This window comes from Athene noctua, chromosome 2 (genome assembly GCF_965140245.1).
Source record: "Athene noctua chromosome 2, bAthNoc1.hap1.1, whole genome shotgun sequence".
NCBI classification, from domain to species: Eukaryota; Metazoa; Chordata; class Aves; order Strigiformes; family Strigidae; genus Athene; species Athene noctua.
This window is the reverse complement of record NC_134038.1, coordinates 157744486-157757460: the sequence shown is the minus strand read 5'-3', so window position 1 is coordinate 157757460 and position 12975 is coordinate 157744486. Positions and strand designations below refer to the sequence as shown.

Below are 12975 nucleotides of genomic sequence, written 5' to 3'. Positions count from 1 at the left end.
GACACTGCCATCCCCGTGGGCTGCAAAGCCACCGGGCCTGCAGGCAGCTGCCCGTCCCCGGGGTGCGCAGGCAGGGAGAGGCGGGGACGACCCCGCCCCAAATCCAACGTCACCCCCCCGGGGCTCCGCCCCCTCGCAGCCAGGGGAGGGGGCAGCGGGGCCGGTACCCCCCCTGCTGCCCGCTCTGGTGTGTCCCCCCACCTCGAGCCCTGCACCACACAGCAAAGCCCCCACAGCCGCCTTCCATCCCTGCTTTATTGGGGAGCAGCATGGGGGCACCCCGGCAGCAGGTGCCCCCCCCCCCCCGGGGGTCTGCCCCCCACTCAGGATCGGTCCTTGGTCTGCCGGCGGATGAGCTCGGCGTAGAGCCCCCCCCGTCGCACCAGCTCCTCGTGGGTCCCTGCCTGTGGGGACAGCAAAGACGGTGTCACACATGTGGTTATCCCCCCCCCTTGTCCCCCCCCCCTTGCCCCCCAGGGCTCACCTCGGCCACCCGGCCCTGCGCCAGCACCACGATGAGGTCTGCGCCCCGGATGGTGCTGAGGCGGTGGGCGATGAGCAGGACGGTGCGGCCCGTGACGGCGCGGTCCAGCGCCTCCTGCACCACCTTCTCCGACTGGGCGTCCAGCGCGCTCGTGGCCTCATCCAGGATCAGGACGGGGGGGTCCTTCAACAGGGCCCGGGCAATGGCCACGCGCTGCTTCTGACCCCCCGAAAGCGTCACACCGCGCTCACCTGCCAGTGACAACCGCAGGGATGACGGTGCCGACCCGACCCGGAGGAGAGACCCCCGCCTCAAGGATGGTGTTCCCGTGCCAGAGCCAGGGAACTCCCCTCCCCAGAATATTCTTCCTGCGGGGACCCCGGCGCAGCCGCTGCCCCCCCCAGCAGTGACCAGAAGCCAGTGTCCCCGAGGGGACCTGGGCCGCCTTGGCCAGGGTCTCATGCTTGTCCGTCTGTCCCATTGGGCAGCTGGGCTGGTTTGGGGGTGCCTGTCCGCCTCCCACCCCTGCTGTGCCCCACTCCAGAGCCCGGCACATACCCACAACGGTGTCGTAGCCCTCGGGGAAGCTGCGGATGAAACCGTCGGCGTTGGCAAGTTGCGCTGCCGCGTACACCTCCGCGTCGGAGGCTCCCGGCTTCCCGAAGCGGATGTTCTCCATGATGGTCGTTCCGAAGAGCACCGGCTCCTGCGGCAGCGTCCAGCCCCTCAGTGCTGAGCCCTGCATGGGGCCACCTCTCTCTCCCCTCCCCAGGGGCCAGGGGGTTCCCATTCGGCCCTGTTGGGGAGCCCCCCACGGCAACCCCGTACCCCACTGCAGCCCCGAACCTGGCTGATGAAGCCGATGACCTGCCCGCGCAGCCAGGAGGGGTCCAAGGAGGAGATGTCGTGGCCGTCCAAGGTGATAGTGCCCTGCGTGGGCTCATAGAACCGCTCCAGCAGTGCTGCCACTGTCGACTTCCCTGGGGGGAGGGAACCCTTCAGCCCCATGGCACTGCCCAGCTGTGCACCCCCAGAACCCCCCCAGCTCCAGCCGCGAGCCCCAGTGTTGCAGAGAGCTGTGGGGGCTGGTTCCCAGTCCCCGGCACTGATGGGACTCACTGGGCAGAGGACTGGAGCCATGCCACTCTGGGTGTCCCCTGCCCTAGGGGTGTGGGGAGGGCCGGTACCTCCTCCAGACGGTCCCACGATGGCCACTGTCTTGCAGGGGGGCAGGGTGAGGCTGAAGTCCCGCAGGACCAGGTACCCAGGGCGGGTGGGGTAGCTGCAGGGAGAGGAGTTGGGGGGGGGCTGTGGGAGCATCTCCCAGCCTGTGGAGTGGCTTGGGGAGGCCGGGGGGTGCCATGGCAGCTCACCTGAAGGAGACATGGTTGAAGCAGATGCGGCCGAGCAGGGAGTGGCTGGGGATGGAGCCCCCCCCACGCAGTGCCACGCTGGGCTCCAGCGTCAGCAACTCGAAGACACGGGCGCCGGCGCTGAGACCTCGCACCACCTGCAGGGGGAACAGTGATGGGAGCACCACCCGGCCCACAGCCCCTGTCCCAAGCACGGGGGGGGCTGTCAGGAGCCTCCCGCCCCACCTACCTGCCCAAGCAGGATGGAGATGTTGGCCATGGACCTGTGGTGCACAAGGGGAGAGGCCGAGCTCAGCAGCACACTGGGGGGAGGGGGGGGTGCCGGGTGGGGGGGGTCACCACGCCCTCACCTCTGCACCGTCTGCGAGGCCACCAAGAAGGACATGAGGTCACCGGGTGAGAGCTCATCCCCTGCCATCAGGGAGCCCCCCACGAAGATGGTTCCCAGGACGATGCCTGTGTGGCGTGGGGTGGTGGTGAGACCCTGAAAGGGTCCTGCCTCACACGGCACCGCCGGGTCCCGCCCCACGGCACCCCCTCACCGTTGAGCGCCAGGTTGGAGAGCCCCTGGAAGGCGGCGATGCCCAGCCCCAGCCGCTCATTCAGCCGGCTGGCGCGGTCCACCTCAGCGCAGTAAAGCCTGCGGGCAGGGATGACAGGGCTGATGCACCCCCCCAGCACCCCCCCTCCACCAGGCGAGAGCCCCTGTCGCCCCCTTACCCTGCCTGGGGGTCCTCCATGGCGAAGGCGCGCACAGTCCGGACGTTTCCCAGCACCTCGTCCGCCACCCCAGTGGCCTTGGCCACCTGCAGGGAGAGGGACGGAGAGGGGGGGGAACAGCATGGGACACCCCCTGCTCCGGCCCCAGGGTCCCTTGCAGGGGTTGGCAGGGCTGGGGGGGTGTGTGGCAAATGCGGGGTTACCTGCTCCTGCGCCCGGCGGGAGAAGCTGCGGAGGACGCTGCCGATGAGGGCCCCGGTGCCCACCAGCACCGGCAGCACCACGAGCAGGAGCCCGGTCAGCTTGGGCGAGAGCAGGTAGAGCGAGACGAAGCAGCCCAGTGTCTGGGTGCTGCTGCGCAGGCCCTGTAGGGGGGAAAAAGTGGGCAGGGGTGGGTGCTGGGGGCCACAGAGGGGTTCGGTGTCGCCGGCATCGGGCCTCACCTGTGAGATGGCCAGCTTGAAGGAGGACTTGAACTCCTGGATGTCGGCCGTCAGCCGGTTCACCAGCTGCCCCGTCCGGTTGGCGTCAAAGAACGCCACATCCTGCCTGCCGAGCAGTGGGGTGGTGGGCTGGGGAACCCCCCACCGTGCACCCCGTCCCCCCACCACCCCGCGGGGTGTTTTACCGGAGCAGGGAGACGAAGAGCGCCTTGCGCATGCTGCCCGCAACCTGCTCCCCGACCCGCGCCAGCAGCGCGATGTACCCGAAGGTCAGCAGCCCCTGCAGAGGACATCAGCTCGGGAGGGTCAGGGGCAGCCCCCCGGGACCCCCCTCACCCAGCTGGGGGTGCCAGCACCCACCTGAACACAATAGACGGCGAGCAGGCGCAGGGCTGGGCTCCGGGCCTCCCGCAAGTAGCCGGTAATGTGGCCGCGGGCGCAGCGGGCCACCACATTGACCAGTTGCCCCAGCAGCACCGGGATGCGGACATTGAGCAGGGCTGCGCCCAGCGCCAGCTGCGGGGATGATGGCGGGTGACGCCGCGGGTGATGCCACCGTGGTGGTGCAGGGAAAACGAGGGCGACCGTGGCCACCCCCAACTCACCGCCACGGCCGCCGACAGGGCCAGGAGCTGGGGGCGCAGGAAGGTCCAAAACAGCGGCCAGTCGAAGGTGGGCTCCGGCTGGGGCTGCGCGGGGTCGGGGGATACGGGGACGGTGGGGACGGCGGGGACAGTGACCTCCTGGCAACGTGCGGCCGTGCCCAGCAAGCCCAGCGCCACGCAGCCCACGGCCGGGCCGGCCAGGAGCAGGCAGCGCAGGGCTGGTGGGGGGCGAGGGGGGCCGGCGAGGCCCAGGCGTCCCCCCCCATACCTGAAACTGGGGAGTTGGGTGAGTGCGGGGTGTCTGAACCCCAGGGACACGGGGAGGGGGGGCTGGCGAGGGCTGTCCGCCCCGAGGCACGGCCAGCCTCCCCGTGCCGCCCTGGGCTGTCCCGGCGCTGGGGACACTCTCGCCCCCCTCCCCCCCCCGGCTCCCGGACACCCCCCAGCTGAGAGCCAGCCCCCAGCCCCCTCCGCCCTCCCCCCAGCCCCCCCATACCAGCATTTGGAATCCCAGCCCCGCTGCCCCGAGGTGCTCGCATACTCCCGCATCCCCCACCACACCCTCGACCCCCTGACCCCCGGGGGGACCCCCAGAGTCCGGGCTCCCCCCACCGCCAATTCATGGGACCCAAGAGTTCGGATTCCCCCCCCTCCAAGGGACCCAGGGGTCCGGGCTCCCCCCGCCCCCTCTCAAGGGACCTCGGTCACCCCCCGCCGAGGCCCGGGACTCCCCGGTACCTGCGCCCCGGGGCGGGGGGCGGCCGCAGGGCAGCGGGGACCGAGCGGAGCCCAGACCGGGCGCCGAGCCCCCGCAGCAGCGGCAGCAGCATGGCGGGCAGGGGCGGGCAGCGGCGGGCAGGGGCGGTACCGGGGCGGGCAGCGACGGGCAGGGGCGGCACCGGGGCGGTACCGGGGCGGTACCGGCTGCGGCGGGCGGAGCCCCAGCACCGCGGCCCGGGCCCTGCGCCGGCCCTGACCCCGCACCGGCCTCTCGGCCCCCCCAGCCCCGCACCCCGGCACCCCCTCCCCCGGGCCCCGCACCCCCGTCGCTCCCCAGAGCCTCCTCCGGCACTCCGGGCCTGTCGGGGCCCTCGATCCTCCCCGGGCCCCGCTCCGGCAACCCGGGCCCTGCACCGTGTGTGTCCCCCCCTCCCCGGCCACCGCACCGGGACCCCGCACCGGTGCCGCCTTACCCGAGCTCCCCACAGCGGGGGACCCCCCGGAGACCCTCGCCCGCCCCCCCGGTACCGGTACCGGTGCCGGTGCCGCCGCGGCCATGCCCGGCGGCGGGACGAGGTCCCGGTCCCGGGGTGGGTGCGGGGCCAGGTGAGAGAGAGCTCGGCGCCGGGGATACCGGCCCTGTGGGGACCGCGCCAGCACCGAGCGCCAGGTGAGCCGGGACGGGGGTACCGGCGGGGGCAGGGGGGGACGGGGCGCTGAGCATCGGCGGCGGGGGGCACCGGGGGACAGTGACACGAGAGCGGCTGCCCCAGCACGGCCCCAGGCAGTCGCGGTGCCCCGGAGCCCCCGGTGCGGGGTCACCCCGCTGCTTGCCGGGGTCCCCCGGCCCGGGACGCTGCCCCGGGAACCCCCCCATGCCCGCACCTGGCCCGGTCGGGGGACACGGGGACACTTGCTGCCGGTGCCTGTATGTGGCAGATGTGTCCCGACGGGGTCATCGGGGTGCCTGTGTCCCCACAGAGGGCACGTGTGGGCCCATGGGCTCCGGGTGACTCTGTGGGGCCATCGTCGCCCCGCCGTCTATCTGTGTGTGGGGCTGTCCCCACCCGAGTGTCCCCACGTGGTGGCTGTGTCCCTGCGGGGTGTGTGTGTCACCACGGTGCTATGGGGGGTACGTGTCACCACGGGGGGTGTGTCACCGTGGGGCTGTCACTTTGCCTTTGTCCCCATGTGGGTACCTGCGCCCCCACCGAGGTGAGTGTCCCTGAGGGGTCTTGAGGGTCCCCGTGTGTCACACGTGCCACCCCAGGACACTGGGGCGGGTGTGTCCTCGCAGGGGTCACCAGGGCCCTTGCCAGGGGCACCTGTCCCTGTGGGGCCAGTCTGTCTCCTGGGGCGCACGGGGGACCAGCATGCCAAGGGGGGGCCCCAGGTTGCCCTGCCTGACACAGGGGTCCCCTCGCCAGCCTTTGTCCCCCCCGGCTGTTTACACTGCCCGAGCTATTTTCAGGCGCCTAGGCCCTGTGGGTATTTTTGGCCGCCCGGTGCGGGGCACGTGGGGGAAGGGTTGTGCCGACGTCACCAGCCGGGACACCCGATCCCGGGGGACACTATGGTTCTGTCCCCAACGGGGTGTTGCACAAGCCCGGGGGTCAGTGCGGGGACGGTGTGCCCGGCGGTGCCCGCCTCTGCCGGCCGTGGCCACGTCCCTCCTGCTGAATCACCGCCCCGGGCCCCAGGGCTCCCTCATACCCGCGGCCTCACCGCACCGGCCCCGGTGCCGTGAGTCAGGCCGCGGCAGGGTGGGGTCAGCCGGCATCACCTGTGGCCACTAGCCCGGCCGGGCACTGGCACCGGCCACGGGAGGGAACGCTGGTGACGTGTGGGGCTGTGGGAGCACTGACCGGTGGCGGTAAGGGGAGGGCAGTGGGGGGTGGATGGGGGGGTCCTGTTCTGCCACAGGGGGTGGGGGGTGTCCTGTCCTGCCCTGAGAATCCAGGGGTCCTGTCCTGCCCCAGGGCAGGGGGGGTCTCGTGCTTCCCCAAGGGATTGAGGGGCTCATCCCACCCCAGGGGTCCTCTCCTTCCCTGGGGGCCAGGGGTGCTGTCCTTCCCCAAGGGGGGTGGGGGTCCCATCCTGCTCCAAGGGATCGGGGGGGGGGGGGGGTGTCCCAACCAAGGGAACTGGCGTCCTGTCCTTCCTGAATGGGCTGAAGGTCCCATCCTGCCCTGAGAGTCCAGGGGTCCTGTACTTCCCCAGGGGCTGAGGGTCTCCTCCTGCCACGAGGGGAGGGGGGATCCTGCCCCGAGAGTCCAGGGATCTCATCATGCCCTGAGGGTCCATGGATCCTATCCTTCCCTGACCTGTCCGGACCCAGAGGTTTGAGGGTCCCATCCTGTCCCAAGAGTTCGGGGGTCCCCTCCTTCCCCAGGGGCTGGGGATGCTGTCCTTCCCCAAAGAGGGTGGGGGATTCCAAACTGCCCCAAGGGAACTGGGGTCCTGTGTTGCCCCGAGGGCCGGGGCTCCTGTCCCAAAGGTTTGGGATCCCTCATGGCCAGGGGTCCCCAGCGCATTAAGTGGCCACTGGAGCTGGCCCTGAACCCTGACTGCTGCCCTGACTGGCCCCCAGGTTCCGTGGGGAGGGGGGTCCATGGGGATGGGGGTCTGTGGGGATGGGGCTCTGGGGATGGAGGTCTGGGGATGGGCATCCAGTCCGCTCGGGTTTGGGGGGGGGAGGCAACACAGCCTGAGGGAGGAAGCGGGGTGAATTGTCAGGGGTCTCTCCTCGGGAAGCTGTAGCCCCGTGGTGGGAGCACGGCCGTGCACTGGTGGTGATCCAGCCGGTGGGATGGGACAGGTGACGTGCCCGGGACTGTGGCTGGGACTGGCCATGGCCGTGATGCGGGAGGCCAGCTCAGGCTGCCTGAATTTGGGGCACGCGGGTGGCGCTGCATGACCTCGCCGGCATTTCCGGCTCCCGACCGCGGGGCAGACAGCTCAACCCGGCTCGCCCCGGCACGCCACGGCATCCCTGTGCCCCACGGCCGGGCTCCGGCTGCCCCACACACCCCATGGGGCTGGTGGCGTTGGGGGAGGGCTCTATTCCCTCCAGGCACCCCCATTGCCAGGGTCCACGCTGGGCAGGGGGTCCCTGGGCCGTGGTGGTGGGTGCTGATGGGCATCCCTGGCAGGAGGCACAGCAGGCGATGGCGGCGCAGGGGGAGTACCGGCGCTTGGAGGACTTCGAGGAGGACTCACCCCCCGGCGAGGAGGAGCTGCTGGTGCACGTCACCGAGGGGCTGCAAGGTGATGTCCAGAACCCACTGGGGGGATGGGGAGTCACAGTCTGGGGGGTTGTGGCCTCCCCATGGAGCACAGGCTGAGTGGCTGGACTGGAGGGGAGGGAGGGCAGCCAGCCCGGGGCGGGGGACAGACCCAGCACTGCTGCATGTGGGGTGGGGGCACCAGGTGCCCTCCAGGCCTCCAGCTGGTCACAGGTTGGGGATTGTGTGTCCTGCGGGGGGGGGCACGGGAGGGGGCAGGGGCCAGGGTGGTCTGTGCCATGGCCCTGACTGAGCCCACGCTGTTTTTCTCTCCTCGCCAGACTCCTGGCACCACATCAAGAACCTGGATAATTTCTTCACCAAGATATCCTTGCAGGGCCCCTGCCTGGCTGCTGCCCAGCCCTGCCCGTGGCTGACACCGCAGCAGTGGGGGGAGGCGGGGAGACCCCTGTGCCGAGTGGGGGTCTGGGGGGTTCCGGCACTGCAGGCACATGCTCCTTAATGCACCCCCAACATCTACCACTTCCACCAGAAGAATGGCTTCGCCTGCATGATGCTCTCCGACATCTTTGAGCTGGTGTAAGTGCTGGCAGGACACCCGCCCCCCACTCGCCGTGCCACAGCTGGGCGGCTGCGGGGTTAGGGTCTGCACTGATCCCCCCGCTGCCCCCAGGCAGTTCCTGTTTGTCGTCACCTTCACCACCTTCCTGCTGTGCTGCGTGGAGTACGACGTCCTCTTCGCCAACAGGCCTCTCAACCACAGCCATGCCAGCGGGACGGCCCCCGACCGCAGCAAGGTGACGCTGCCCGATGCTGTTCTGCCCGCCCCACAGTGCGCCCAGAGGTGAGGAGAGGGGCCGGGAGCCACCGGCACGACTGCCCAGGGGTCCCCGCACTGCCAGGTCCCCCCCTTTCACACGTGTCCTTTGCCAGGATCCGCGCCAGTGGCTGGATCATCTTCCTGCTTGTGATGGCAGCCGTCTTCTGGCTGTACCGGCTGGTGAAGGTGCTCTGCAGCCTGCTGAGCTACTGGGAGATCCGCACCTTCTACATCAAAGCCCTCAACATCCCCTCGGTGAGCGGGGCTGCGGGGAGGGGGCTGCCAGGGCCGGCTGTGCTGTGCCGGGCCATGCTGAGCCGTGTCGGTCGGCGTGTCGTTGGTGCAGGAGGGGCTCTGCAACTACAGCTGGCAGGAGGTGCAGGCGCGGCTGATCTCGCTGCAGCGCCGGCAGCAGATGTGCGTGCACAAGAGGGAGCTGACGGAGCTCGATATCTACCACCGCATCCTGCGCTTCAAAAACTACACGGTGGCCATGGTCAATAAGTCGCTGCTGCCTGTCCGTTTCCACTTGCCGCTGCTGGGCTCCATTGTGTTCCTCACCCAGGGTCTCAAGTACAACCTGGAGCTGCTCCTTTTCTGGGGCCCCGGCTCCCTTTTCCAGAACAAGTGGAGCCTGCGGCCACAGTGCAAGCGGGCGGGCGCCCGGCGGGAGCTGGCCCAGCGCCTGGCACGGGCCATGGTGCTGCTGGGGCTGGCCAACCTCCTGCTCTGCCCCTGCGTGCTGGTCTGGCAGCTCCTCTACGCCTTCTTCAGCTACGCTGAGGTGATCAAGCGAGAGCCGGGCAGCCTGGGCGCCCGCCGCTGGTCCCTCTACGGCCGCCACTACCTGCGCCACTTCAACGAGCTCAACCACGAGCTGCAGGCACGGCTGAGCCGTGGATACAAGCCGGCCACCAAGTACATGAACTCCTTCACCAGCCCGCTGCTCACCGTGCTGGCCAAGAATGTCGGCTTCTTCGCCGGCTCCATCTTGGCTGTGCTCATCGTGCTGACCGTCTACGACGAGGACGTGCTGACGGTGCAGCACATCCTCACTGCCATCACGCTGCTGGGGCTGGTGGTCACTCTGGCCAGGTAGGTGTGCAGGGCCGTTGGTGGGCACGGTGGGTGGTGGGGTGGTCGAGCGGGAGGTGGGACACCTGCCCCCCCGCCCGCAGGTCCTTCATCCCCGACGAGCACACGGTGTGGTGCCCGGAGCAGCTGCTGCAGCGCGTCCTGGCCCACGTCCACTACATGCCCGACCACTGGCAGGGCAACGCCAGCCGGTCGGAGACACGCAGCGAGATGGCACAGCTCTTCCAGTACAAGGCGGTGAGTGCAGGCAGGGATGGGCAGCCCAGCCCTCCTGGCCTCCTCCTGATGTCCCCGTCACCCGCAGGTCTTCATCCTGGAGGAGCTGCTGAGCCCCATCCTCACCCCCTTCATCCTTATCTTCGCCCTGCCCGCCCGTGCCCTGGACATCGTCGACTTCTTCCGCAACTTCACGGTGGAGGTGGTGGGGGTGGGTGACATCTGCTCCTTCGCCCAGCTCGATGTCCGCAACCATGGCAATCCCCAGGTGGGGTTGGGGGCAGCGGTCCCGAGGTGGGAGTCTTGGGGTGGTGGGGGTCCCAGGAGTAGAGGGGCCCTGACGCAGCAGCCCTGCTCACGCCCCTGCCCCGCAGTGGCTGTCGGCTGGGCAGACGGAAGCCTCCGTGTACCAACAAGCAGAGAATGGGAAGACGGAGCTGTCGCTGATGCACTTTGCCATCACCAACCCGCGCTGGCAGCCGCCGCCGCCGAGCGAGCTCTTCCTCAGCCAGCTGAAGGAGAAGGTGCAGCAGGACGCGGCAGCCGCGCCACCTGCCCAGCGCATCCTGGCCGAGGGGCCACTGGGCACCTCCCTCCTCTCTGACGACTCGGCAACAGCGGTGAGCGGGGCGGGCGATGGGGCTGGGGGGAATCTCCGAATGCGGTTGCCCTGACGTGTGTCTCCGCAGCCGGATGGTTTGCTGGCCAGTGTCCTGGCCCGGCCCATCCTCTCGGCCAGCGGACTGGTGTCCCGGGACCGGCGCTTCGCCCAGCCCTGCAGCACCGCCAGCGCCGCCGCCAGTGTCCTCGCATCCCTGGCATCCCCCCTGCCCGGGCGGGCACGTGGGCCCTCCGCCGACAGCCCTGGCTGCCCCACTGACCGCCGGCTCCCAGAGGAGAGGTTCTGCTTGAGGGGGGAGGGAGCTGGGAGGGCTCTGCACACGCCTGGGCTAGTGGAGGGGGCATGGGGAGGGGGTGTCATGGTGGGTCCCCATGTTCTGGCGTGGTGCTCACCAGCTCTGCCCACAGCCTGCTCCTGAGCGAGTCGCGGCTTCGCAGCCTGAGCCGCTCGGCGCTGCTCTCTGAGGTGGCCTCGGCCGAGATGAGCCTCCATGCCATCTACCTGCACGAGGTGCGTCCCCCCATGTCCCCCTGGCCCTGATCGCAGCACACCCCCCCCACCCCCGGATGCAGGTCCCCAGCCGTGCCCCTGCCTGCATCCCTGTCCGCAGAAGCATCACCGGGGGCAGCTGCGCCTCTCTGGGTGCTCTGCCCTCGCCTCCTGCCCCCACCCACCCACCCCCAGGATTTTGCCTGGCCCTGACCCTGGTCTCCAGTCCCTTGTTCCTGGGGCTCTGGTCCCCAGTCCCCTGCCAGGCTGACCCTGTGCTCCCTGCTCTGCTGAGTGACCCCCTCTCTCACCCTGGTTTTGGCCGAGGACCCCACAGCTGCTGCCAGACTTCGTGTTGGGGGGTGAATCGCTGCAGCCATGTCCCTGCTTCTGCCACCCCTTTGGGGACAGGCGTGGTGAACTGCACTGGGAACCCCTCTCCCCACTGCCCCGTGGGGACAGCTTACCATGTTGGGGGCTCTGACCACCACGATGTGGGGGTCTCTGACCACCCTTCCCACCCTTCCAGCTCCACCAGCAGCAGCAGCAGCGGGGCCCCGGGCCCCAGGCCGTGGGGGTGTGGGTGGCTGCGGGGGCACCCAAGCCGCCCTCTGTGACCACAGGTGAGCACCACACTGGGTGGGAGTCCCGGGGACACGTGCTGGTCCCTGTCCCCCACAGGGCTGAGCCCAGAGACAGGCCAGCTGGGGGTGGTTCTGAGAGGTGGGGGCTGCGGGGCTGGGGTGGTTGTGACTCCCCCTGCTGCACCCCAGGCTCGGCTGCCAGGGCCTCGCAGGCTCAGCACCGGGAGATGCCACTGGGTGGCTGGGCTGAGGAAGAGGAAGAGGAGGAGGAAGAGGAGACGACGAGCTAACCGGCCTCGGCTTCGGTGGGTGAGGACACGGCCCAGCCAGGCAGCCCTGGCCTGGGGAGGGTCGGTGACCACCAAGGCTGGGGCCAGGTGTTGGCTGGCTGGCACATGTGCTGGCATCTCTGTTGTCAGGGTCCCCACTCCCACGGGGGGTTCTGCTGATGGACCTGTTTCCTCTGCAGGGTCCTGGGCATGCCGAGAGCTCCCAGTGCTGCCGGACACGGTGCCAACAGAGCCGAGGGCTGGCTGGGACTGGGCACAGCGGGGAGGTTCGCTGCTGCCTGCCATGCTGCCGGGGGGGCCGGGGCTCGCAGTGTTCTGGCCGGCCTTGCCCACACGGGCACCTTGCTCTGGCATGGGGCCTTGCTGGTGGCCCTGCTGCAGCGCGGGGCCGGGGGTGCTGCCAGGGGCAGCCAGCCCCGCAAGGTGCTATATTTATGGGGGGGCATGGGGTGCCCCTTTGTGGGGCTGGTGCCGTCCCTGCTCCTGCTGCCTGCCCACGCCTCTGCCCCCCATGGTGCCCTGCACTGGGTACCGACCGCACCAAGCCGCCACGGGAAATAAAAGTTTACAGACAGGCTGTGCTCAGCAGTGGCTGCACCCCAGAACTGGTGGGGGGCTGAGGGGCTATGCTGTGAGGGTGTGGGGCTGTGCAGGGAATGCCATGGGGTTGCGATGCCATGGTGGTTTGGAGTATGGTGGGCAGACAGTGGTGCTGGTGCAGTGCTGCTCACCTGCAACCACGCAGGTCATGCGGAATCACAGAATCATGTAGGTTGGAAAAGACCTTGAAGATCATCCAGTCCAACCATTAACCTCACACTGACCGTTCTCAACTCCACCAGATCCCTCAGCGCTGGGTCAACCCGACTCTTAAACCCCTCCAGGGATGGGGACTCCACCCCTGCCCTGGGCAGCCCATTCCAACGCCCAACAAGCCCTGCTGCAAAGAAATGCTTCCTAAGAGCCAGTCTGACCCTGCCCTGGTGCAGCTTGAGGCCATTCCCTCTTGTCCTGTCACTTGTTCCTTAGTTCAAGAGACTCATCCCCAGCTCTCTGCACCCTCCTCTCAGGGAGCTGCAGAGGGCGATGAGGTCTCCCCTCAGCCTCCTCTTCTCCAGACTAAACCCCCCAGTTCCCTCAGCTGCTCCCCATCAGACCTGTGCTCCAGACCCTGCACCAGCTCCGTTGCCCTTCTCTGGACATGCTCGAGTCATTCAATGTCCTTTTTGTAATGAGGGGCCCAAAACTGAACCCAGTCATCGAGGTGTG

General features: G+C 69.3%; 2 protein-coding genes across 5 annotated transcripts; one reads left to right on the top strand and one right to left on the bottom strand.

The window, feature by feature from the left end:
- Nucleotides 1–243: 243 nt before the first annotated feature.
- ABCB8 (ATP binding cassette subfamily B member 8) lies at nucleotides 244–4496 on the bottom strand. 2 transcript variants are annotated; one of them, XM_074898169.1, is made up of 15 exons: nucleotides 4364–4496; nucleotides 3626–3899; nucleotides 3381–3536; nucleotides 3206–3300; nucleotides 2781–3126; nucleotides 2578–2663; nucleotides 2400–2497; nucleotides 2208–2313; nucleotides 2087–2120; nucleotides 1858–1994; nucleotides 1672–1766; nucleotides 1331–1464; nucleotides 1043–1190; nucleotides 485–735; nucleotides 244–404 (listed from the first exon to the last, which is right to left on the bottom strand). In XM_074898169.1, the coding sequence occupies exons 1-15, from the start codon at nucleotides 4453–4455 to the stop codon at nucleotides 324–326; spliced, it is 2133 nt and encodes a 710-aa protein (XP_074754270.1). In that variant the 5' UTR covers nucleotides 4456–4496; the 3' UTR covers nucleotides 244–323. The 2 variants fall into 2 exon arrangements, with proteins under 2 accessions (XP_074754270.1, XP_074754268.1); XM_074898167.1 differs by lacking the exon at nucleotides 4364–4496 and having other exon boundaries at nucleotides 2781–2942; nucleotides 3021–3126; nucleotides 3626–4189.
- A 77-nt stretch (nucleotides 4497–4573) lies between these two features.
- On the top strand, nucleotides 4574–12276 carry ATG9B (autophagy related 9B). Of its 3 annotated transcripts, none has more exons than XM_074900837.1 (15): nucleotides 4574–5015; nucleotides 7498–7612; nucleotides 7911–7954; nucleotides 8105–8169; nucleotides 8264–8434; nucleotides 8524–8665; nucleotides 8757–9505; nucleotides 9589–9742; nucleotides 9810–9989; nucleotides 10096–10341; nucleotides 10411–10622; nucleotides 10751–10853; nucleotides 11362–11455; nucleotides 11606–11721; nucleotides 11886–12276. In XM_074900837.1, exons 2-14 carry the CDS (start codon nucleotides 7513–7515, stop codon nucleotides 11704–11706), a joined length of 2361 nt encoding a protein of 786 aa, XP_074756938.1. In that variant the 5' UTR covers nucleotides 4574–5015; nucleotides 7498–7512; the 3' UTR covers nucleotides 11707–11721; nucleotides 11886–12276. The 3 variants fall into 3 exon arrangements, with proteins under 3 accessions (XP_074756938.1, XP_074756937.1, XP_074756939.1); XM_074900836.1 differs by lacking the exon at nucleotides 4574–5015 and adding an exon at nucleotides 5949–6218 and having other exon boundaries at nucleotides 7911–7956; nucleotides 8107–8169; XM_074900838.1 differs by lacking the exons at nucleotides 4574–5015; nucleotides 7498–7612; nucleotides 7911–7954 and having other exon boundaries at nucleotides 8109–8169; nucleotides 8268–8434.
- The last annotated feature ends 699 nt before the right edge of the window (nucleotides 12277–12975 follow it).

What these genes read in the sequence shown, in the direction of transcription:
- ABCB8 (XM_074898167.1), bottom strand. Translation starts at nt 4,174, where the DNA reads ATGCGGGAGTATGCGAGCACCTCGGGGCAGCGGGGCTGGGATTCCAAA. An exon ending in CTCCAACCTGGCGCTCAACG is followed by an intron (nt 2,314 to 2,399) that starts GTGAGGGGGTGC and finishes CACGCCACACAG; the next exon opens with GCATCGTCCTGGGAACCATC. An exon ending in TTCAACCATGTCTCCTTCAG is followed by an intron (nt 1,767 to 1,857) that starts GTGAGCTGCCAT and finishes CTCTCCCTGCAG; the next exon opens with CTACCCCACCCGCCCTGGGT.
- ATG9B (XM_074900837.1), top strand. Translation starts at nt 7,513, where the DNA reads ATGGCGGCGCAGGGGGAGTACCGGCGCTTGGAGGACTTCGAGGAGGAC. An exon ending in CTGACGACTCGGCAACAGCG is followed by an intron (nt 10,342 to 10,410) that starts GTGAGCGGGGCG and finishes GTGTCTCCGCAG; the next exon opens with CCGGATGGTTTGCTGGCCAG. An exon ending in ATGCCATCTACCTGCACGAG is followed by an intron (nt 10,854 to 11,361) that starts GTGCGTCCCCCC and finishes CCACCCTTCCAG; the next exon opens with CTCCACCAGCAGCAGCAGCA.